The 24,463-nt window shown below is 47.4% G+C and overlaps 1 protein-coding gene across 3 annotated transcripts in view; it reads right to left on the reverse strand.

The window, feature by feature from the left end:
• The window catches only part of nolc1 (nucleolar and coiled-body phosphoprotein 1), a 32,367-nt gene extending 16,729 nt beyond the window's left edge, over positions 1-15,638 (reverse strand). The window contains exons 1-9 of one of the 3 annotated variants that reach the window (XM_085970574.1): positions 15,460-15,638; positions 12,138-12,193; positions 10,049-10,182; positions 7,384-7,505; positions 5,269-5,416; positions 4,471-4,583; positions 2,499-2,682; positions 1,831-2,031; positions 989-1,078 (exon numbers count right to left, since the gene is read on the reverse strand). In XM_085970574.1, coding sequence (XP_085826700.1) covers positions 989-1,078; positions 1,831-2,031; positions 2,499-2,682; positions 4,471-4,583; positions 5,269-5,416; positions 7,384-7,505; positions 10,049-10,182; positions 12,138-12,193; positions 15,460-15,567 — 1,156 coding nt within the window. In that variant the 5' untranslated portion in view covers positions 15,568-15,638. Of the gene's footprint in view, positions 1-988; positions 1,079-1,830; positions 2,032-2,498; positions 2,683-4,470; positions 4,584-5,268; positions 5,420-7,383; positions 7,506-10,048; positions 10,183-12,137; positions 12,194-15,459 lie in introns of all 3 variants that reach the window. The other 2 variants (XM_085970573.1, XM_085970575.1) reach the window with 2 other exon arrangements.
• Positions 15,639-24,463: the final 8,825 nt, after the last annotated feature.

A 24,463-nucleotide genomic window follows, 5' to 3' on the forward strand; every position in this document is an offset into this window, starting at 1 on the left:
AACACTGTTCTAAACACGGTTTGGGTTACTTTGACCATACACGATTGGCCTCGACAGTCTGTGGGCAGAGGAAGCACAATACAAACTTGGCGGAAAGTCAGCTGGGATGAACCAGACTCCTCTCTTTGGAGCGGATTACGCCGGAGCGCACACTGCCAGCTCCCAGCTGTTGGGACAAGTTTCTCCTCATCGGCGTGGGAATCTACACGCGGGATAAATCTGGGTTTACCGCCACTATCCCCACTCCGCATTGCCTCCCAATCCAAAGAATTGGGCAATGCAGAATGCGTCGGTGATGGGGCTAGAGAATACAACAAACTATACCTTGGAATCTGCATATTTTAAACATAGTCAATTAAACCACAGGGCAAGAAATAACACACAGAATGATCAAGCAACAACAGGGCAGATTTACACCACTTCACTCTTTCTGCAGTCGATTATACAGACTTTCCTTAGGGGGACAACAACTGAAGCAGCGAAGAGAAAACACATTAAAACGATCCTACCCACCATTAAACCCAAAAGGTTTTCAAACTGGGATTCCGGTCACCGTGAATTAATTTTTTAAAATACACTTCTGTATGATAGCTCTTTGAGAAGCTGATACCACCAATCCAAAATTAGGGAATGAACCGCATCAATATTTGCAGGATCCCCCAAAAAGATGGAAAAGCACAGGATTAAATCATTTGACTACACTTCCAACCTTTTACGACGGCTTCGTGACTCAAAAGAAAAACAAATGGTTCCAACTCCCACCTGGGTTTGTCCTGAGGTCGTAGCATACATTACGCATAAACCCCAACACTTAGGGACACGAATAAATAACGTTTCACATTCGAGTGGGCGCAGCAGATTTAATCTAAACGACAATTTGCAGGACAGAAATGAAAATGACTCGCGTCTCCTCGTCCCCCCCCCCCCGCCAACCACCCGACTCGAATACACAGCTCGGTTATCTGACTAATATAACAGTGTTTCTTACCAGAGTCACTGTCGGAGCTGGAAGCTGCTTTCTTGGCTGCAGCAGGTTTCGTAGGTGGTGCACGAGCAGGTTTTGCTGGTGCTATTTTTGCTGTTTAATAAAAAGCCAGTGGATAGTCAGAGGGCAAGCAAGGTATTCTTAAACCTCATGTTCTATATGTCAGGGTACATTAGCATAGTGATCCAAGGTAGTGAACTAGCATAGCACGCTGTGAAACTGCATTTAATACATCTGGTAATTGATATGCTGGCACCAGTAAAAGTGACCACAAAAACTGCTGGCTTGTCATAAAAACCAAATGCCCTTCAGGGAAAGGAATCTGCCACAATGTTCACTCCAATTTTTTTCTCTTGGATGCGGTCCCTTTAAATTTGCTGCGTGGTGTCCTCCAGCGGCAGCAGCTTGCGAGCAGCCTGCGTGCGGCCACGCACCTCACGGGGAACACTGCCTGCCACGCACGTGACTCCAGTCCCACGCTATATGGTTGAGCCTGTGTCCTCTGAAGTAGCTTAACAATCGGATAAGTTGCAAAAAACAATTAATCCCAAGAAGGTGGCCCACCACCAGCTTCTCAGGCCAACTCAGGATGGACAGCCTTGCCAGGGCCACCCACATTCGGAGAACAAGCATAGTCCCACTTCCTGACAGCAATTAACAGCACCCAGAAAGAGAATCAGTAAAATTTCACTCCAATTTTTAAAGAGACGGGATTTGACAGAGGGGCATTTAACAGGCCGAACAATAATCTCCGAAACTTAAGAGACGGCTGTAATTTATCGAATTGCATGCCAACAAGCAAAACCGACAATCTTTACAGCTTACTGATCTAGCCCGACACTTACTGGCAGGTTTCATGGGTGCCTCTTCAGTACTGCTGTCTGAGCTGTCGTCCGACGAGTCACTGCTCTCCTTTTTAGCAGTAGCTACCACTGGCGCCTTCATGCCCGCAGCCGTTGCTGCCGCCTTCATGATCGCTCGTGCCTTCTTGACCGCTGGCGCCTTCTTATTCTGCTGTGCGGGAGGTGGTACTGCGCTGTAGCTACCTAATAGGGAAAGGAGCACCAAAAAAAAATCAAAACACTAGTCAATGTTTTTTGGGGCCAGTTTTCTCCCCTTCTGAAGACGATCAATTCCTGCAGGGTGCCCTCCGACGTCTATCCGAGTGCTTATTCTTCAGCAAGTTCTGGCAGATGATTCGACCGTGAAGGGAAACGGTGGGGATGGGGGACATGACTCACCCCGCTAGGTCCGAGCTTGTCCTCAACCAACTTCCATGCACAGGACAGTTCCTCCATACATCATAAATTACAGCTCACCATATAAACACGGCTTAATCTGGTATCTGCACATAATACAAAAAACAACGGTCTACTGGAATACCAGAACTTCTGTTTATTTGTTCTAATCACCCATGCCGGTTCCAGGTGCAGCCCTCTAGTTTTACAAATGCAGTAATTACACTAAGGAAACAGCCCACTTTTTATTCTTGTACTGCAGCACTCCTCCTCACCTGGTTTTGCTTTTGTCTTTACAGCAGGTGCCTCATCATCCGAGCTGTCAGACTCTTCACTGCTTGAGCTCTTCTTCGCACTGGCTGCCGCTGCTGCTGCTTTAGCTGGGGTCGCAGCTTTTGCACTCTTCGCTTTTGCCGCTGCTGGAGACTTGGCTGGCACAGCTTTCTTGGGCGTTACTTTCTGCACGACGCAATGAGAAAATTTATCAGCTCTCTCTCAGAAAGATCTCAAGTGCCCGTAACTCGGAAAGATTTGCAGAATACCAGTTCTCCTGTAGCACTGCTCACCAAGCAGGTGCAACAATTCAACAGAGTCCTCCGCCCACCCCCCAAGCCTCGCAAGGAGAACAAGGGCAGCAAAGCCACAAGGGCGCCATCAACCTCCAAGCTGCACACCACTCTGACCTGAACATATACAGGAAACTCTCGATTTACCGGCACCTAAATAACCGGAAACCTCTCTTAACCGGCAAAATTCAGGAGCAGGTTCAGGCAAGTTTTACTTCATATTAGTGGCCGTTCCTGGATCTGTGGCCGTGTAATCGGGGTTCCTGCACTTGTTGCTAAGCAACAGGGACGCTTGGTCTGTGGCCGGGCTTCTTGCACCTGTTGCTAAGCAACAGGGAAGCCTGGATTTGTTGCTGTGTACGGAGCTCTCGTACCTTTTAACTATGCCTCTCTGTAATCCGGACTTTTTGATAAACCGGCACCACGCCGGTCCCGGGTAAAAAAAAGTTTCCTGTAATGACTGTTCCTTCATCGGCACCGAATCCTGGAATCCCATAGCTAACACCATTGCAGGAGGGGCAGTCAGCAACCCACCATCCCCCCGCCATCTTTGTAGACGTTACGATAAACCTTTATAAATCACTGGTTGGGCCTCAGCGGAAGTATTTTGTGTCCAATTCTGGGCACCACATTTCAGGAAGGATGTCAAGGCCTTGGAGAGGGTGCAGAGGAGATTTACCAGAATGGCACCAGAAATGAGGGACTTCGGTTATGCGGAGAGACTAGAGAAGCTGGGGTTGTTCCTTAGAGCAGAGACGGTCATGGGGCAATTCAATCGAGGTGTTCCAAAATGATGAGGGGTTTTGATAAGAGTAGATCGGGAGAAACCGTTTCCACTGGCAGGAGTGTCAGTAACCAGAAGGGCACAGATTTAAGGTGCTGCTGGAAGCAGATTCATTGGTAACTTTCAAAAGGGAATTGGCTGGAAGAGTGCAGGGGTGTGGGACTAATTGGATAGCTCTCTCAGATGGACCGAATCGCTTCCTTCTGTGTTGTATGATTCTATGATCTTCTCAGAGTAATTAGCGATGGGCAATAAATGTGGGGCCGCTTACATCCCAAGAATTAAAAAAAATTAAGAGGTGTGCACCATATGCAAAAGATTAATTATATAATACTGAAATTATAATACAGGAAACTCTCTTTTTACTGGCACCTAAATAACCGGAAATCTCTCTTAACCGGCAAAATTCAGGAGTAGGTTCAGGTTAAGTTTTACTTCATATTAGTGGCCGTGTAACCGGGGGTCCTGGGTCTGTGGCTGTGTAACCGGGGTTCCTGGATCTGTGGCCGTGTAACCGGGGTTCCTGGATCTGCGGCCGTGTAACCAGGGTTCCTGGATCTGTGGCTGTGTACGGGGCTCTCGTACCTTAGTAAGTATACCTCTCTGTAATCCGGACTTTTTGATCAACCGGCACCACACCAGTCCCGGATAAAAAAAAGTGTTTCCTGTAACATGCTTTCTGTGAGTATAAGCTGACTTTCCTTACATCTGCCTCGAACCAGCTTGTAAGCCTACATAATGGGGGAAAGAGGAGGGCAAGGAAATGAGGGGAAGCGGGCACAAGCAAGAGACAACGTGTATACCGGAAATCAGTCTTGTTTAAAGCATTACACTTTACGCCCTAAACAGAGGGTAATCAATGCCACAGGTCATTATGACCAATACAAAACTATTTACTTGTGCAGGTGGCTTCTGTGCAGGTGGCTTCTTTGTAGAGTCGGAGTCACTAGAATCGTCACTGGAATCATCATCGCTACTGTCCTCCGCTGCTTGATTGACTGTTTTTAAAGCTGAAAACAGCACACAATTCTTTAGGAAAGAGCTACAATTCACAAAGTGCAGTAAAAAGTTGTCACTTGTATGAGTAAATCACTACTCGGTACATCATGGTCCATTTCACTGGTTATTCACACGTGTAACTTGACTCGGTCCCAACGACTTAGTGACTGCCTTATCCCTCCACTTACATAAGACGTAGGAGCAGGAGTCGGCCATTCGGCCCCTCGAGCCTGCTCCGCCATTCAATAAGATCATGGCTGATCTGATCTTGGCCTCAACTCCACTTCCCTGCCCGCTCCCCATAACCCTTGACTCCCTTATCGTTCAAAAATCTGTCTATCTCCACCTTAAATATATTCACTGACTCCGCCTCCGCAGCTCTCTGGGGAAGAGAATTCCAAAGACTCACGATCCTCAGAGAAAAAAATTCCTCCTCATTTCCGATTTAAAAGCTTGCTCCCTTAATCTGAAATTATACCCCTTAGTTCTAGATTCCCCCACCAGGGGAAACATCCTCTCTGCATCTACCCTGTCGAGCCCCCTCAGAATCTTATATGTTTCAATAAGATCACCTCTCATTCTTCTAAACTCCAATGAGTATAGGCCCAACCTGCTAAACCTTTCCTCATAAGGCAACCCCTCCACTTGTTAGAAATGCCCAACTCAGTAACAGTAACAATCGAGCGTTGCTTCTACCTGGTTTCACAGGAGCTTTTGCAGCAGGTTTCTCGTCCTCCGAGCTGTCCGAATCCTCACTGCTGGAGCTTGCGTCTTTCTTTCTGGCAGCTGGCTTGCTGACTGGAAGTGCTTTCGTTGCAGGAGCTGGACTTTTAGCAGAGGCGACCTTCTATTGGGAGTGGGGAGGTGCAAGAGAGATAAAGCTGAAAAGAATTCTCTGTACCGAACCGAGAAGTTAAGAAATGTCCACAAGAACTGAATGCCAACAAATCCCTCGGAGTAATTATGACAAGAAGTTGAAAAGAAACTAAATTGAGGGGAATGTGCCAGAGACAATTTACTCTTAAGCTTTGCCTTCACATTTAACAGACACTAAAATAGTAAATGTGAGGACTCGGGGGTTAACATAGAAGACAGGAGCAGGAGTAGGCCATTCGGCCCCTCGAGCCTGCTCCGCCATTCAATGAGATCATGGCTGATCATCCAAATCCAGTACCCTGCCCCTGCCTTCTCCCCATATCCCTTGATCCCTTTAGCCTTAAGAAATATATCCAATAAATGAATCAGTACATTAGTCAGAATGTTTGCCCCCCCGCCCTAAAAACAGGGAAAATAAATGTCAGAAATACACCCATTTTCAACAAGATGCTGCATAATAACTGTTACATAGAGTTTACAGCACAGAAACAGGCCCTTCGGCCCAATAGATCAATGCCGGTGTTTATGCTCCACACGAGCCTCCTCCCACCTTACTTCATCTTATTAACATAGCCTTCTAATTGTTCACACTAATAACCTTTTTTTAAAATCAGGAAGGATTTAAGTTGACTTAAACAGACAGCCACTAAATGCTCCCTTGCCTGTGTCACCGATATCCAAGAACAAGAACCCAGTGACCTGTGCTGGGCGTAATGTGATCAGATGAGCCAGGACCAGGAGGTAGGAATGCCCCTTACAGTCGAATAGCAGAAGAACATAAGGATTAGGAGCAGGAGTCGGCCATACGGCCCCTCGAGCCTGCTCAACAAGATCATGGCTGATCTTCGACCTCAGCTCCACTTTCCCGCCTGATCCCCAGATCCCTTGATTCCCCTAGAGTCCAAAAATCTATCTATCTCAGCCTTGAATATACTCAATGATTCAGCAGCCACATCCCTTAGGGAATTCCAAAGATTCACAACCCCGAGTGAAGAAATTCCTCCTTATCTCAGTCCTAAATGACCGACCCCTTATCCTGAGACTATGTCCCCTAGTTCCAGACTCTCCAGCCAGGGGAAACAACCTCTCAACATCTACCCTGTCAATCCCCCACAGAATCTTATATGTTTCAATGAGATCACCTCTCATTCTTCTAAACTCCAGAGAGTATAGGCCCAATCTATTCAATCACTCCTCATAGGACAGCCTCTCATCCCAGGAATCAATCTGGTGAACCTTCGTGCAAGTCATATGCTACTTGTGGCACTGAACATATAAGAAGATCGAATGGGTGGGCCCATCTAATCATGAGGTTTACCCCATGGCTCATTGGAGGTACTGCCATCTCTGACCAAAAGACTGGGAATCTGTCACATACAGGAAACTCTCGTTTAAACGGCACCTAAATATCCGGAATTCTCTATTAACCGGCAAAATTCTCCGAAAACAACACCTCAATAACCGGCAATGTTGCCGAGTCCGAGTCTCCCGCGGTGGCCGAGTTAGTCAGTGGGGGTAGTTCTCCAAACTGCCACTACTCGGCTTCTTGGCGCTGTCGGGAGTCGGAACACCTCAATACCCCTGTAACAGGAGTCTGACTCTCCCGCGCTGCCGGGAGTCTCTTCTGATCCACCATTTTACAGGGATACTGTGCGTCTCCCACGCTGCTGGTAGTCATTGCATTGCATTACCCTCAACTGGCAGTACTGTACTTAATCAAGCATCTTCCACCATCCATTTAACACAACATTCTGTAGGTGAGTACCCAATTATACTGCACATTTCTTGATTTTTTAATTTTTGTTTGTTAAAAATAGCCTCGGTAGATAACCCTCTCCGTCATCCGGAATTTTTGATCAACCGGCAGCACGCTGGTCCCGTCGGTGCCGGATACCAAAGAGTTTCCTGTAATAAGCACGATCTAATCGTTCTCACCTTTGCGGGTTTCTTTTCATCCTCTGAATCCGACGAACTCGAATCTTCGCTGCTGCTTTCCTTCTTTGGAGCAGCTTTTTTAACTGCAGGTTTGGTTATTACAGGAGTCGGCGGCTTGCTCACTGGAAGGATAATAAACAGCATCACTAGCGGCGGCCAAACAGAGCGGCAATGATTTACTGAAAAGTAATTTGTGCTTTACTGGTGTAACTACCACTTGTAATAGGAGGGGGGAAAATTCATCTAGCAACATCTTATGTAAGTTGTGTATGCCTTAAGTAATTAAATAGCGACCCACATTACTTCCTCTCCCACCCGAAGGTTTTGACTCCTTGCTGGGGGAACAGTTCCACAGGTGCTGGTTGCTCTCCAGTACCTCGTCCAGGTCCAATGTCTCCCCTTTAACGGACTGCGCGGCCAACTTAAAGTTTCGCGCATGCACAAAATTTCCCATCGGAAAAGCCGGTCCCGGGCTGTGCAGCTTAGAGGGAACGTGGCCCGGCTCCCATTTATTTACAAGTGAGCAGACACACTGTTGGCAGGAATCACTGTGCATGTCACAGCCACGTCAGATCCTATCCTCAACTGAAAGCCTCCACTCAGTGATTTCTCAATTCTCATCCTATCGCTGCAGTCAATTATTGCGCTCACTGTCACTACCCCCGCTGAGATGAGTTAACTCTAAGCAGAATACTTAAATTACCGGAAACATGGATTAAGTCAACGTACTGGCCCAGAAATTCGGGTCCCCACGGGTGAGTACGCGCTGGGTACTCACGCGTAGGCCCAATGAAAGTGCCGGTTTCGTGCATGCACTGCGCACGTGCGGGTAACCAGAACTTCCGTTCTCCTGAAAGAAGGGGTTCACAGGTCGAACGTGTGTGCCGGAGAGGCAGCGTGTACGCCTGGAACTTCTGGTTTTTTTGCAGGTTTTTCCAGGAGGTTAAGTCTCCAGCAATTACACTTTTATAAAGCAGGCGCAAGGCCAGCTTTTAACAAGGTAAGTGGTGAATTAATTAAAATTAAAACATTTTTTCCATAGGTTTATTATTTTTAAATACTTTAAATGTAAGTTTATTTTTAGCCCCGTTAGAAAATGTAATTCATTTTTTCAAAAATTTAAATTGTTTAAAATAGTTATTTCATGTAATTTATAGTTATTTTAAAAATGTGATTTAAAAAAAAATTTATTTGAAGATTTAGTGATGTTTTGGGGCTTATAGTATTTATAGGTTTGACAGCTCTTCCTGTCAAACTTATGAATGAAGCATTCCCTGCTACCATTGGCCCACGTGATCCCAGGGGACGCTTCCAACTAACTGCGCCCCTGGGATACGCAAGCACTGCGCGCCGGCAGTTGGAGGAGGCCCAGGATCGGAATCCCATGCGGGCCCACAGCTCAACGGCTGGCGCGCTAGATAAGTGCAGGTCGGGGGCTTGCACCCGCGGGAAGCCCCCGACCCAAATTTCTGGCCATTACTTACCCTCCAGCTCCTATAATTTGCCCCATTATGCACCATTTTGAAATACTTTTGACAGTCTAGAAAATATATACCTATCTAGCGTCTTATGGCAAAAAGAGTAGAGAGAGCTTTGTACAATGAATTAGGACTGCAGTGACACTTGGCTGCCTGCAAAACATTATTCACCGGCCGTATCCCACAAGCAGCAAATTGAATCGTAAATTGAACAGCCAGTTGCTTAAGGGAAGACTGCTGGCCAGGGCAGTGGGGGAACTCATTGCTCTTCCATTAATGCCACAGCATCTTTAACACCTACCTGAACAATCAGACATTTAGGTGTCGCATCGAGAGAACGGCAACCTCCAACAATGCACTGCAATGCCAGCCTAAACGCAGCATGACCTGAATGTGTAAATGTCACTTTTTTTTTGTACACAGTTGCAGATGGAAACGCTGGAATTCCTCGGTAAGGTCAGCTGTGGCTCAGTGGGCAGCACCCTCGCCTCGGGAGTCAGAAGGTTGCGGGTTCAAGTCCCACCCCGGAGACCTGAGCGCATAATCTAGGCTGACACTCCCAGTGCAGTACTGCGGGAGCACTGCACTGTCGGAGGTGCCGTCTTTCGGATGAGACGTTAAGCCGAAACCCCGTCTGCCCTTTCAGGTGGAAGGTCATATGACACTATTTTGAAGGGCAGGGGAGTTCTCCCTGGTGTCCTGGGGCTAATATTTATCCCTCAATCAACATCACTAAAACAGATTATCTGGTCATTATCACATTGCTGTGTGTGGGAGTTTGCTGTGCGTAAACTGGCTACCGCATTTCCTACATTACAACAGTGACTACACTTGAAAAGTACTTCATTGGCTGTAAAGCACTTTGGGACGTCCGGTGGTCGTGAAAGGTCTATAGAAATGCAAGTCTTTAAAAAAAAAAAAATCTAACTGTGCCATCCAGGGCAGTACTGAGCCACACAGACTAGGAAACTCCCCCCAGGTTCAGATAACCGATCTTACCCAGGAAAGTGGAAGGAGAGCTATAATTGGGCTTGGAGGGGGGCTGCGCAGAAGGGACGGGATAGGTAACAGAAGCTCATTATCGAACGACCCCTGCTGGAACGTGCACTCGCGATAGTTTAACCATAAAGCTAATTTTGCTCAGTGCTTTTACTGAAAAATGAAAAGCTCGGCGTCTTTTGCTGTACCTGGTTTCTTTACGGTGCTTTCTTCATCAGAACTGTCGGAGCTGTCAGAGCTACTGGAGGATTCAGCTTTCTTGACCTTTTTTGCAGGAGGACCATTGAGTAGAGCCTTTCGTTTCTTTGCCGCTTCGGGTGACCTGTGGTGATAAAAAAAAATTCAACAAAACCGGTTAACAACCCTGTGTACACAACACTGATGACCGAACATTTCCACTGTTGACAGCACAGGGTGTATGTTGCGAGGGGCGCAAAACTCCCTAATTTTCCAGCAATTAAAACGTATACAGGAAACTCTCTTTTTACCGGCACCTACATAACCGGAAATCTCAATTAACCGGCAAAATTCAGGAGTAGGTTCAGGTAAGTTTTTACTTCATATTAGTGGCCGCGTAACCGGGGTTCCTGGATCCGTGGCCGTGTAACCGGGGTTCCTAGATCCGTGGCCGTGTAACCGGGGTTCCTGGATCTGTGGCCGTGTAACCGGGGTTCCTGGATCTGTGGCCGTGTAACCGGGGTTCCTGGATCTGTGGCCGTGTAACCGGGGTTCCTGGATCTGTGGCCGTGTAACCGGGATTCCTGGATCTGTGGCCGTGTAACCGGGGTTCCTGGATCTGTGGCCGCGTAACCGGGGTTCCTGGATCTGTGGCCGTGTAACCGGGGTTCCTGGATCGGTGGCCGTGTATGGGGCTCTCGTACCTTAGTAAGTATACCTCTCTGTAATCCGGACTTTTTGATCAACCGGCACCACGCCGGCCCCGTATAAAAAAAAAAGGGTTTTCTGTACCAGGGAGTCAAGAGCCCTGTGGATTCGAGACGCTGACTTCAATGCCCGACTCTCCGATTGTGCACCCGTCAAATGTACTTTCTGCCGGAAAAAACCCTCACAAAATTTACCCAGGCAAATTTACTATTTATTTCAACTGCAACATTGCTCACATTTCAATTAATTTTCATGGTAGATGTATTGCTATACGAGAGCAGGATTTACATTCTCCCCCCGCCCCCAATTCAACATGTGGAAGCTTGGGCATAGCAGTAACACGGAGGATACGATGACTTTCTAGCTCATCAAATGCACCAGAAGTAGCAAATTAACGGTTGCATTGTGCATGGCAGGTTATTGCTTATGTAGTTATCGGTTTTTAAAGCAGTTTCTTCGTGTTATGTCCAGATCATTAAAAAAAAAAGCCTGTACAGGCCCATGAATGTCAGAAGATGACACCACCGTATCGCATTTCTGAAATACCGTAAAGCATTTCACACAGTGAATTACTGTGAAGTGCAGTGACTTATGAAGGCAAGCTTGCCTGTCATTTTGCAAATAGCGAGAATCTACAAGATGCAATGAAGAGTTGGCTGGGACAGACTGTTACTCTTTGAATAGGATGTTCTTGCCATGGAGGGAGTGCAGCGAAGATTCACCAGACTGATACCTGGGATGGCAGGAATGACGTACGAGGAGAGATTGGGTCGATTGGGCTTATACTCGCTGGAGTTTAGAAGAATGAGAGGGGATCTCATTGAAACATATAAAATTCTAACAGGACTAGACAGACTAGATGCAGGAAGGATGTTCCCGATGGCGGGAAGAGTCCAGAACCAGGGGTCACAGTCTAAGGATAAGGGGTAAGCTATTTAGGACAGAAATGAGGAGGAATTTCTTCACCCAGAGAGTGGTGAACCTGTGGAATTCTCTACCACACAAGGCAATTGAGGCCAATTCATTAAATATATTCAAGAAGGAGTTAGATATATTTGTTCAGGCTAAAGGGATCAAGGGATATGGGGAGAAAGCAGGGACAGGGTACTGAATTTGGATGATCAGCCATGATCTCATTAAACGGCGGAACAGGCTCGAGGGGCCGAATGGCCTACTCCTGCTCCTATCTTCTATGTTTCTATAGCACAATGGGATCTACGCCATTCACTCTAACAGGCAGGCGGAAGCCAAGACTGGCAGCTCATCCAAAGGGCGATGCCTCCGACAATGCCGCATTGCGACACACTGCTGTCTCAGCCCAGGTTGGGCCCTCAAGTCCGAGAGCGGGGTTTGAACCCAGAAGCAAACGGAAAACCAGCATTCAGAACTTACTTCACCCAGAAGTCAAAGATGTCCACAAGAGATGGCGACTTCAGATCTGGAACTTTCTACAAACACAAACAGAAATAAAAACCTAAATAAACAGATTTCAACTTTAAAATCTACATAAAAAACAGGGAAAAGCACACCAGCCAAAGGCTTCACATCACATCTACGATACTTCCTAACAACTCCAGTGAGTTTTATGAGGTAGTGTGCGTTAAATCTAACATTGCCAGCATTGTGATTTTGTAAAAGAAATCTCAACGCAGAGAAAAGTTGCCGTGCAGAGACTCGACAGCCTTAAACTAATTCATCTGCTGATGGGGAGCAATTTCCAGATCAGTCCATGTCAGAACCATACAAGTTCCAAAAATTAGGCTCTTAGTTAACCTCAGTAACAAACTGTCTGCTTCCAGCTCTTCGCAATTATAACACACGATGACTTCATCGCATGGGCTGAGCTTGAAAACAATGCAACGACTTTACCTGTCTCCGGAATGACGTTATAAATTGTTCATTTTCAGCTAAGAGGAGTTTTTTTTTTTTTTTTTAAGGAGGGAAAGTAAAATACAGTCCAAAAGTAAACATGAAAGGTGAGGCATGAAAGAAAATCAAAGCCACGCAGAAAACGAACGTGAAGTGTTCTGAAACACCTATTATATCTTCGAGATAACGCCAAGGATCCCAATTATTTCCGTTAAAGGTTAAGCCACAGTAGCAATTTATCAACCAATTAGGTGAACACTTTAAATGCCAACACGTTAGATGGCTTAAAATAAGTTCAGATGGTTGTAGAAGTTACCAGAGATTTTAGTATTTGGCCTATTGTGTCTCATCCGTGGCTCAGTGGGCAGCACCCTCGCCTCCAAGTCAGAAGGTTGTGGGTTCGAGTCCCACTCCAGAGACTTGAGCACGTAAAGCTAGGCTGACACTCCCAGTGCAGCGCTGAGGGAGTGCTGCACTGTCGGAGGTGCCGTCTTTCGGATGAGATGTTAAACCGAGGCCTCGTCTGCTCTCTCAGGTGGACGTAAAAGAGCCCACGGCCACTATTTCGATGAAGAGCAGGGGAATTATCCCCGGTGTCTTGGGGCCAATAGTTATTCCTCAACCGACATCACTAAAACAGATTATCGGGCCACTATTACATTGCTGTTTGCGGGAGCTTGCTGTGCGCAAATTGGCTGCCACGTTTCCCACATTACAACAGTGACTACACTTCAGAAGTACTTCATTGGCTGTAAAGCGCTTTGAGACGTCCGGTGGTCGTGAAAGGTGACTATAGAAATGCAAGTCTCTCTTTCTTTCTATTCCCCAACCCCGCTTGTGATTGGTGCTCCCCTGGACCTCCTTAGCTGCCAGTCAGCACAGCCTCCTGTTGCAGCAGGACCGGGGCGTGTAGCTGACTGGCGCCATCATAATAAAGAAAGACTTGCATTTATATAGCGCCTTTCACGACCTTAGGATGTCCCAAAGCACTTTACAGCCAATGAAGCACTTTTGAAGTGTAATATAGATAACGCAGCAGCCAAGTTGCGCACAGCAAGCTCCCACAAACAGCAATGAAATAAACAACCATATGATCGGTTTTAAGCGTTGGTTGAGGGTTAAGTATTGGCCAGGACACCGGGGAGAACTCCCCTGCTCTTCTCTGAATTTTGCCATGGAATCTTTTACGCCCACCTGAGGGGGCAGACAGAGCCTCGGTTTAACGTCTCATTCGAAAGACAGTGCAGCGCTCCCTCAGTCCAACAAAACGGATAAAACACCCCCGAGGGCGTTCTGCCCGCTGCCCACCCGGAGTTCAAATCAACCCCAGCGTTTTGGAGCCGCGCGAATTAGTCGATTGGAGCGCATGTTTTGCAATTATTCAGTTGGGACCAGGATCATCCAACGTATAGCCGAACAAAATGGGACGTGTAACAGGCGCTCGATCCGCTTTACACCCCTGCCGAAGTTGAAGTTCGGCCACTGTTCCCGTCGCCCAAACTGCCTGAATCTTGGTCGTGGCTCCCATTACTGTAACCCCCCCTCACTCCCGTGGACCCTCCTACTCGTCAGCTGTAGCTCAGTGGGTGGCACCCTCGCCTCTGAGTCAGAGATTGTGGGTTCAAGTCTCGCTCCAGAGACTGGAGCACAAAAATCTAGGCCGACACGTTGGTGCAGTGCTGAGGGAGCGCTGCGCTGTCGGAGGTGCCGTCTTTCGGATGAGACGTTAAACCGAGGCCCCATCTGCTCTCTCAGGTGGACGTAAAAGATCCCACGGCCACTATTTCGAAGAGGAGCAGGGGAGTTCTCCCCGGTGTCCTGGGGCCAATATTTATCCCTCAATCAACATCACTAAAACAGATTATCTGGTCATTATCACATTGCTGTCTGTGGGAGCTTGCTGTGCGCAAATTGGCTGCTGCGTTTCCCACATTACAACAATGACTACACTTCAAAAAGTACTTCATTGGCTGTAAAGTGTTTTGGGACGGCCAGAGGCTGTGAAAGGCGCTATATAAATGCCAGTCTCTTTTTACTTATGCCATTCATGACGTGTCAGACTTCAGGTTGCCTAGCCTGCCACCTGCCCTTCTTTCCTTGAACCCAGTGACTCTTGCACATCTGCGCTCATAACAAGGGCGCGTGTCACAATCTCATCCTTTTGTGCCCCACCTCAAGCTGGTGTTCTGAAGCTTAGTCTTACTTCTCCTACAACTACACCTGCCAAGCCTCCATCCCTCATCTGCATGATCCCACCCGATCGGGTTCCTCCTCATAACTTGCAAAAATAATGTAATGCAGACAGTGCCTGCAGTTTTAAGAATGAGCAGACTGATTCCAAAGCAGATGTGTATGTGGGGCGGGGTGCATCGCTTACTACATGTGGGTACTTTTATCCATGAGTCGTTTCATTAGGAGCCATTGTTTTAAAGCATTGCTTCAATAAGTTAGAACTATTGAGGCAACCAGCACGTGCAGAGATGGGGATTTTTCCTTTGCATAGGCCAAGGGAGGTTGGAACGTTCCCCGGGTGGACACGCGGACAGGGAATGGAACGTCCCCCGGGATTAGAACGTTCCCCGGGGGGACACGCGGACAGGGATTGGAACGTCCCCCGGGGGGACACGCGGACAGGGATTGGAACGTTCCCCGGGGGGGGACACGCGAACAGGGAATGGAACGTTGGGCGGCGGGTGTTCCATTCCTGCGCGCGCGCACCCACCGCGCTTCGCCAGGCCACCCGGCCGGAGGCCTCATGTGATGCGCTGCTTTCTCCCCCCTCACCCCGCCGCCGAATCGTGAGGGGAAAATTTGTATATATAATTTTAAAAAACCGGCAGCTTACCACGTTGGACTGCTTCAGGAACGCCTTGGCGGCTTTTTGGAACTTATTTTGCAGCAAGAAGCTGTAAATCTGCGGGTACAAGTCGCTCGGTACCACACGCGACTCCATGTTGCGTTCGCTCGGCACTGCGCCTGCGCGGCGGCGTCCACCTCACACCACGTGGTCAGAGGGTACCGAGCATGCGCAGCCGGGCTGGCCTGAAGCGCTCAGGGAGGTACTGAGCATGCGTAGCCGGGCTGGCCTGAAGTGCGCTGGGAGGTACTGAGCATGCGCATCCGGGTAGGGCTGACGCTAGGCTGGGGGCGGGGCCTCCCCCCAGGCTGCTCTGACCCAATTGCCTTGGTCACCTACACCCAGCCGCCTAAAGTCAAGGAAGAGCTTCATGAACAGTGTTGTTCCATTACAATCAACCTCATCTGAAGCCCGCATCGCCTTGTGGAAAGACCGGCTCGCCAGTCTCGAACAACCCCCAGTGATGGAAATTTTACCTGATGAAAGCCTTCCCCCAGGAGCTAATTGCAACTGGGCAATCTGGAAGTGCCTTAACAGACTTAGGTTGCTCAAAGGTGTCCCTAAGCAAATGGGGATATTCAACCAGCCCGAGAACTTGTGAATGTGGAACTGAGGCACAGACTATGCAACACCTCCTGCAATGCCCATCGTTAGAGGAACCCTGCACTGTTGCAGATCTTGCCGAATCCAACAACAAGGCGCAAAAATGTGTCCAGTTCTGGCTGGGCTATGTATAGACTGTCCGTGGACACGATAAGAAGAAGCCTTGGTCTGAGCCAGCGGGTCGAGAGGGCTCGAGCCCCACTTCAGACACTCGAGCACAAAAATCTAAAATTCTCAGTAAGGTAAAAGCTAGTGGGGACTGGAATACAAATAGGGTAGAAGTTACGCTACAGTTGTATAAAGCTCTGGCTAGGGATCATATAGAGGAAAATTTACTTTTGTCACATAGAAACATAGAAGATAGGAGCAGGAGTAGGCCATCCGGCCCCTCGAGCCTGCTCCGCCATTCAATGAGATCATGGCTGATCATCCAATTTCAGTACCCTGTCCCTGCCTTCTCCCCATATCCCTTGATCCCTTTAGCCTCAAGAAATATATCCAACTCTTTCTTGAATATATTTAATGAACTGGCCTCCACCGCCCTCTGTGGCAGAAAATTCCACAGGTTCACCACTCTCTGGGTGAAGAAATTCCTCCTCATTTCAGTCCTAAAATTCTCAGTAAGGTTGACCACTCCATCCTTCTCCAACGCCTCTCCACTGTCGTCCAGCTGGGTGCGACTGCACTCGCCTGGTTCCATTCTTATCTATCTAATCATAACCAGAGAATCACCTGTAACGGCTTCTCTTCACGCTCCCGCATCGTTACTACATTAAAGGCGCTATATAAATACAAGTTGTTGTTGTTGCTGTGACATGGGCAGTTTTAAAATAAAACATTGCATGCAAGTGCAGAATGGTGAAACGTGAAGATTTTATAGTACGTTAACATAGGAACATAGAAAATAGGAATTAATAGACGATAAAGGACCTAGTTCGCCTTTTACCATCCTGGCAGTCGCATGATACAATGATAATGGAGTTGCCAGCTAATCACAGCAATCAATCTTTATCAATGAGTCTACAACAGACCCAGACATGAGGTGAGGAAAACCCCCAGTGGTGGAGAGCTTTGGGAACCATTAGGTCCAAAGTCACCTTTTTCCTCCCGAGCATGTTACGCTTACCATATGCCATGCCTCAAATTACTCATACATATCCCAAAATATTATTTTTTGGAAATAAACCTAATGCCCACTTGAATGAATCAACACTGTGCTCCCTCGGGAGCCTGTTCCATCGATTTAGCATTCGCTCACTGAAATAATGTTTCCGTAGATTTGTTTTGAATCCCCGTCACCGCCTTCAAGCGTGGGCCAAACGTTCAGAAGGCGATGATGTTCATCTAATCATTGCTTTACGGGAGGAAACCTTTCTAAAGCTGTGCAAATATTCACCGTGGCTACATTGTATTTACATGCTATGATTTATTGCAGACTGATCACAATTAACAAAAGCTGCATCTGTTGAATTAAAAAAAATAACTCTGGTGCTTCAGTAAATCATCTCTCCAAATTGTTATAACATTTGGTACAATATCAGTTCCTAAAGAATATGATTTAACCCATACTCAAATGGGAAATCTTGATCCAGTCAATCTTCTTCTTACTCCTTAGGCAATCCCTCGGGAACCAAGGATGACTTGCTTCCACATTAAAAATGAGTTCTCGGGTGACTGATGAGTCCAATGCGGGACCTACAGTCTCTGTCACAGGTGGGGCAGACGGTGGTTGAAGGGGCGGGTGGGTGGGGTGCTTGGGTTGACGTGCGCTCCTTGCGCTGCCTGCGCTTGGCTTCCACTTGTCAATATACTACTTTAACAAATACTTTATTGAAAGGATTAGCCGTATTCTGCTACCATTAAATAGTTATTTTCACCTTTCCCTTTGCCCTGCCCCCCGCCCCCCACAAAATAAATCATACTGCTAGTGGACTGTTATTCTTCAGAACTAGCTAAACATCACAACAGTGACAACCCTTCAAAAGTACTTCATTGGCTGTAAAGCGCTTTGGGACGTCCTGTGGTCGTGAAAGGCGCTATAGAAATGCAAGTCTTCCTTTCTTTCTGGTTGGACCTCATTAAACAAAGCAGGGTGGGCTGCAGCCAACCAGTAACATACCCAAAGAGGAAAGTGAGAACATTAAAAAGGGCAGAAGCCCTTTGAGGATTTAAACAAAAATTTTAACCGGCAAAGCATCTAAGCCCTGTGTGCAAATAAAAAAGACATGCATTTCTATAGCACCTTTCATGACCTCAGGATGTCCCAAAGCGCTTTACAGCCAATGAAGTACTTTTTGAAGTGGAGTCACTGCTGTAATGTAGGAAACGCGGCAGCCAATCTGCGCACAGCAAGCTCCCACAAACAGCAATGTGATAACGACCAGATCATCTGTTTTAGTGATGTTGACTGAGGGATAAATATTGGCCCCAGGACACCAAGGAGAACTCCCCCTGCTCTTCTTCGAAATAATGCCAATAATGGATCTTTTATGTCCACCTGAGAGGGCAGACGGGGACTCGGTTTAACGTCTCATCTGAAGGAGCAGAAGAGGTGGCCAGAACAAGGTCTTCTCTCTCTTTCAGTAGCTCTGCCACCTTCAGTTCCACCGTTCCTCTTCTGTTCTTACTCTGGGTTGGCAGTACGGCGGAAGGCAGGGAAATTGGCTGGTTTCCCTATCTCAATCCACCCTTGACCGTCAGGCAGCTGAGATTCCTGCTGGGGGCGGGGGTGGCGGGTGGTAAGGACATTTCTGACAACATTTTTCAGGGGCAGGGATCCCGTGGTCAGCATCCGTGCCTCATTTTCCCTTCTCCGCTGCCACCACTTGATGTCAGGGGGTACAATGGAGGAAAATCTGGGTTGGCAACTCTAGAGGTGGGAGAGTTCATTTATTAAAAACATCCAGCTGGTAAAGTTTTGCTAATTTTCAGTAACAGTCACTTTTTTGGCCGCGATTTCGCCTACCGAGGTGGGTCCGGGGAGGCCAGGGTCGGTGGCGGGATGCGACCTCGCTGCTGGCTCCCTCCGGCTCTGTGAAATGGCTTTCTGTTGATGGGGCTTGTTAAGCCCGCCCAGCACATTTGCCGGCCAATTGAAGGAAGTGGGTCTGATGATGTCATTTGATGACGTGTCATCAGCCGGTTTCCTTAAAGGGACCATGCGCAAATTGATTTTGACAGTTCTGCTGTCAGTGTTCTACAGCACTGAGGTGCTGCAAATACTGACAAGCACTGCACAGAGGTGCACGGATGCACCCAGGCTCTCCTATGACTCCCTCTATATGCTTATGGAGGGAGTCACCACACACAGGGAGTTCCTCTTCCTTTCCAATGGGTGGAAGAGACCTCCCCAGGAAATCAACGCAGCCTGGTTGCATATTGTACAGAGGACACAAGCAGGGATGTCATTAGCAGGACAAGGCTGCAGTGGCGCAAACCTTTCAATGATTCCAGTAGATCACGAAACGTTCCTGCAAAGCCACACTCAACCTCATCCTGCTGTGCCACTCATCACATCCCCATCACTCTGCCTTCCCTACCCTACTCCTGCACATCCTTACTCACACCAACTTACCTTGCACCTCCACCCATCCCCCTCTATCTACATTATCACTTCCCCATCTCACTAGCCACCCCTCACACTCACTCTCATCCGAGTCCAATCATACCAAGTAACAACACACAAGGGTAGGCACTGGGTGTTTTAGACAATGTTCATGTGAAGTTTCTGTAAATGTGCTGTCAAACATTGAAATCTTTATTTTCAACACTTTGCGTTCTTGGACAGATTTGTGTGCACCTTTGGAAGTGGCTTAGTGAGTTGCAGTGAATGATGAAACATAACAGTACCCTCTGCAATGGCGATGAGTGTGAAAGGAATGGCTTGGGCATTGTAGGGATGGTTTATGTTGTTGGTGTGGGGTGGTGCCAACCTGGTGCATCATGTGGCAGCCAGGGTGTACAGCGTCAAGTGAAGTAAATCTTGCTATGGTGAGACAATCCCTGGCCTCCCGGGCAGCAATGTGGTCGGGTACTGATGCCCTGTGTCCTGTGCAGCATCAGTTGATTACGGAGAAGGTTGGTGTTGGTGCTGCTGGTATGCCTGGTTCTGCTGGTGTTGGGGCTCATCGTGGTGGGATTCTGAGCACCAACGTAAGAGAGTGTAAACCATACCCATTCTGATGTAATAGATGGCAGGTGAAGGTGAGATGACAGAAGCAAACCTGTCAATGCTGAGTGATGTTGTTCCAATGAGGTGGCACTGGATAGAGAGTTGGCTCCAAACACTTGCAAGCTGCGTAAAGCGCAATCTGTCTTCCAAATGCAGTAAGCAACAGTTTCTGAGCTTGGAAAGTGAACAGCTGTGAGATGGGAGCTTTTATATAACTTTTGCAGCTGTCAGGTAATCAGATAAGTCAATGCTGAATCCACTCACGACATACTGAGCTGACGTGATCCCTGAGCAGCGTGTAACACGTAAAATTGAAAGGTAAGCTTAAAATACTATTAAAATGCTTCTTAACAATCTCTATAATGATCAAAATTGCCTCCCCTGCCACTTGGTGTCGGGTCTGTTCAGCGATGACATATCCGACATCTGGGAGTCTAACGTGGAGGCGGCTTGAACCCACTGTCAAAAAATGTTTTCCCCACCTAACCCGCCACCAAACACGCCCGCTGACCCCCCCAAAAAATTCCCCCCTTTGTTTTTCTTCGTGAAAGTTCAAACTTATTTCTCTATATTCAATTATATTAATTTCAATGGTTATCCAATTTGTATTAGGGATTTCTTTTCAAAAATGCTTAATTTTTGCAATGGCCTGTCCTCGGAAATATTGAAACTATAACAGTAAGGTTTACATTGATGCAATAAATATTACAGTAACACAGAGCTTCTGAAAAATGTATATTTGTACTTGGGATACTTTGTGTGAACAAAAATAGATACGTGAGGCCATTTGGCCCATCTAGCAGCCTTCAATATTGTTCCCCTCCTACCAAACACAGCATCTAACTGCCTCTTTAATGACTCTATAGCTTTCGCCTCTATGTTCCCGATAATTTTTTTTGGGGGGCCGTGCGACCCCTTTACCAGGCTGCGCGGCCCGTTCAAAATTCCGCTTATTTTTTCAATTTAAAAGCTGGCTCACCGGCTGCGCAGGACCCCTGGAGCGCAGTGGAGCCGCACAGCTTAAAGGGATCATTTGCAGCTACTGATCACTCTTTGAGTGAAGAAGTGCTTCCTGACGTCACCCCCAAACGTTTCTTTTACCAGATTGTACCTAAGTCCACTTGTTCTTACAGCTGTGGTTTAACTTGAAATTGTAATAAGGTTCAACTTCACGTATTGCACTTGCTGCCATATATATACCCCTATAATTTCCCTTATAATTCGTCCTACATACAAGGCTGAAGAACCCAAGCTTTCATAACCTTTCCTAATAATTCAGTGCCTAATGGAACTGAAGGCAGCACTCAAGGTGCAGCCTAACCTGAACACTATACAGTTTCAGTATGGCAGCCTCAGACTTATACTGTGACAATTTGGAAAAAATGGCTCCATGTCCTGCAAGAACGCTAAATAGATATTGATGGTAAAGGCCATTCGGCCATCCTGGCTGCTCCATCCAGAAAGTCCTTATGTTTCTTATTGTTCTTATATTCCGTGTGGAGCATAAACACTGGAATAGACCTGTTGGGCCGAATGGCCTGTTTCTGCGCTGTAAATTCTATGTATCATAGGATCACAGCACAGAAGGAGGCCATTAGGCCCTCTGTGCTTGTGCCGGATCTTTGAAAGAGTTCTCCAATTAGTCCCACTCCCCTGCTCTTCCCCACAGCCCTGCAAATGTTTCCTCTACAAGTATTTATCCAATCCCCTTTTGAAAGTTGTTATTGAATCTGCTTCCAACGCCCTTTCAGGCAGTGCATTCCAGATCACAACAACTCATTCTCGTAAATTCTTTTACATTTCAGGCTGTCTCTCACTCTATTCATATTGTCAGCAAATTACAGTTTCCACAAGTGAGCCCGCAGCCCCTATGAGCTGAAAGGTACAATTTAAAGTGTGCTGTGAACTGGAGTAAAGTGCCACTGGACTAATGACAACCCCTTTATTACTGGGTTATGTATCCAGACTGACTTGGAAATATATCGGCCGTTCCTTCATCGTCGCTGGGTCAAAATCTTGGAACTCCCTCCCTAACAGCACTGTGGGAGCACCTTCACCACACGGACTGCAGCGGTTCAAGAAGGCGGCTCACCACCACCTTCAGCAGACAACCCTGTTCCCTGCAATATTATCCTTTACTGCGAATCTACAAGATGCACTGCAGCAACTCGCCAAGGCTTCTTCGACACCACCTCCCAAACCCGCGACCTCCACCAGCTAGAAAGACAAAGGCAGCAGACGCATGGGAACACCACCGCCTCCAAGATCCCCTCCAAGTCACACACCATCCTGACTTGGAAGTATGTCGACTGTTCCTTCATCGTCGCTGGGCCAAAATCCTGGAACTCCCTCCCTAACAGCACTGTGGGAGTACCCTCACCACACGGACTGCAGCGGTTCAAGGAGACGGCTCACCACCACCTTCTCGAGGGCAATTAGGGATGGGCAATAAATGCTGGCCTTGCCAGCGACGCCCAGATCCCATGAATGAATAAAAAAAAGATATCCGGGTCTTAGCCAAGTGCACAGTCACAAACAAGGAAGGAAAGACACAACATTGAACAGAACAAAAAAGGTGAAGAAAAATCACGACCCGTTGAGGAGCAGAACCTGGAAGAGAAATGGCAGCAAATCAATTCGTAGAAATATTTTTTTAAAGTGCAAATCTGAATTAAATGCAAAGTAAGTCAAACAGCATCTGAATTTAAAAAAAAATAGACTAACCTTTAGGGTTGGACCCTTCATCAGCCCTGCAGACTTCCGAAAATCCAAAGAGATGTATTTCTGCAAAGAAAGCCTGGCAGTGCCACCGATACCCATCAGCGTCATTTGTAAGCAGTAACATTCAGTTCCTAGTTGGATTTTAAGCAACAGCAACACCCGAAAGTGCAGATAGCCCACGGGTAAACAAGTAATTTCAGCAACTCTGAGGAGTACTGTACTGATTTGAATATAGGCCACACTTCTAAAGATGCACAGTTGGGAGTGCGGCCAATATGCAAATGACAATGATTCTATCCAGAGGAGGAGGGAAATGCTGACCTTTGAGCTATAATTTTTATGTAATCCTGCAAATCCATTGGCAGGATAGGCGCACCAATGTCAGTGTTCTCGCTCAGGCCAACATCCCCAGCATCGAAGCTTTGACCACGCTCAATCAGCTCTGATGGACGGTCACATTGTCCGCATGCCCGATACGAGACTCCCAAAACAAGCGCTCTACTCGGGAGCTCCGACACGGCAAGAGAGCCCCAGGTGGGCAGAGGAAACGCTTCAAGGACACCCTCAAAGCCTCCTTGAAAAAGTGCAACATCCCCACTGACACCTGGGAATCCCCAGCCCAAGACCGCACAAAGTGGAGGAGAAGCATCCGGGAAGGCGCTGAACACCTTGAGTCTCTTCGCCGGGAGCAAGCGGAAGCCAAGCGCAGGCAGCGCAAGGCAGCGCACGTCAACCCAAGCACCCCACCCACCCGCCCCTTCAACCACCGTCTGCCCCACCTGTGACAGAGACTGTAGGTCCCGCATTGGACTCATCAGTCACCTGAGAACTCATTTTTAATGTGGGAGCAAGTCATCCTCGGTTCCGAGGGACTGCCTAACAATTGTAATCAAATTATTATGATTGTTTCAGTAGATTCGCAGTAAGTGGCAAAAAACATAGATTTTTTTTAAGTCTACATAAATAAGCCAAGCCCTCCTCTGACACTTGCTTTTTCAAGCTGCCTGGGCATTTCTCTCTGCTTATGGAAACTGCTTCTCGCAGAGTCGGCAGTCGAGCCGACGTAAAACCCTTCTGACGTCCGGATGTCACCGAGATCAGTAAGATTGACAGGAGGGACCTTTTTATTCACAGAACACTTCGAGTGGACTGCATCAAAAAAAGAAGCGTTGAAAGTAACATTATTCCCATTACAGGAAAAAAAAACCTTGGCTTTTGGAAATCAACTTGAAATGTGTGAGCACTTTAGAAACATTTGCTTTGTAAAATGTGACATTCCTGGCATATTGCAACTTCAATTGGAGCAGCACGGTGGCATAGTGGTTAGCACTGTTGCCTCACAGCGCCAGGGACCCGGGTTCGAATCCGGCCTCGGGCGACTGTCTGTGTGGAGTTTGCACATTCTCCCCGTGTTTGCGTGGGTTTCCTCCGGGTGCTCCGGTTTCCTCCCACAGTCCAAAGATGTGCAGGTTAGGTTGATTGGCTATGATAAATTGA

Source organism: Somniosus microcephalus, chromosome 29, assembly GCF_052327205.1.
Source record: "Somniosus microcephalus isolate GS21.2 chromosome 29, FLI_Smic_1.0, whole genome shotgun sequence".
Classification (NCBI taxonomy): domain Eukaryota; kingdom Metazoa; phylum Chordata; class Chondrichthyes; order Squaliformes; family Somniosidae; genus Somniosus; species Somniosus microcephalus.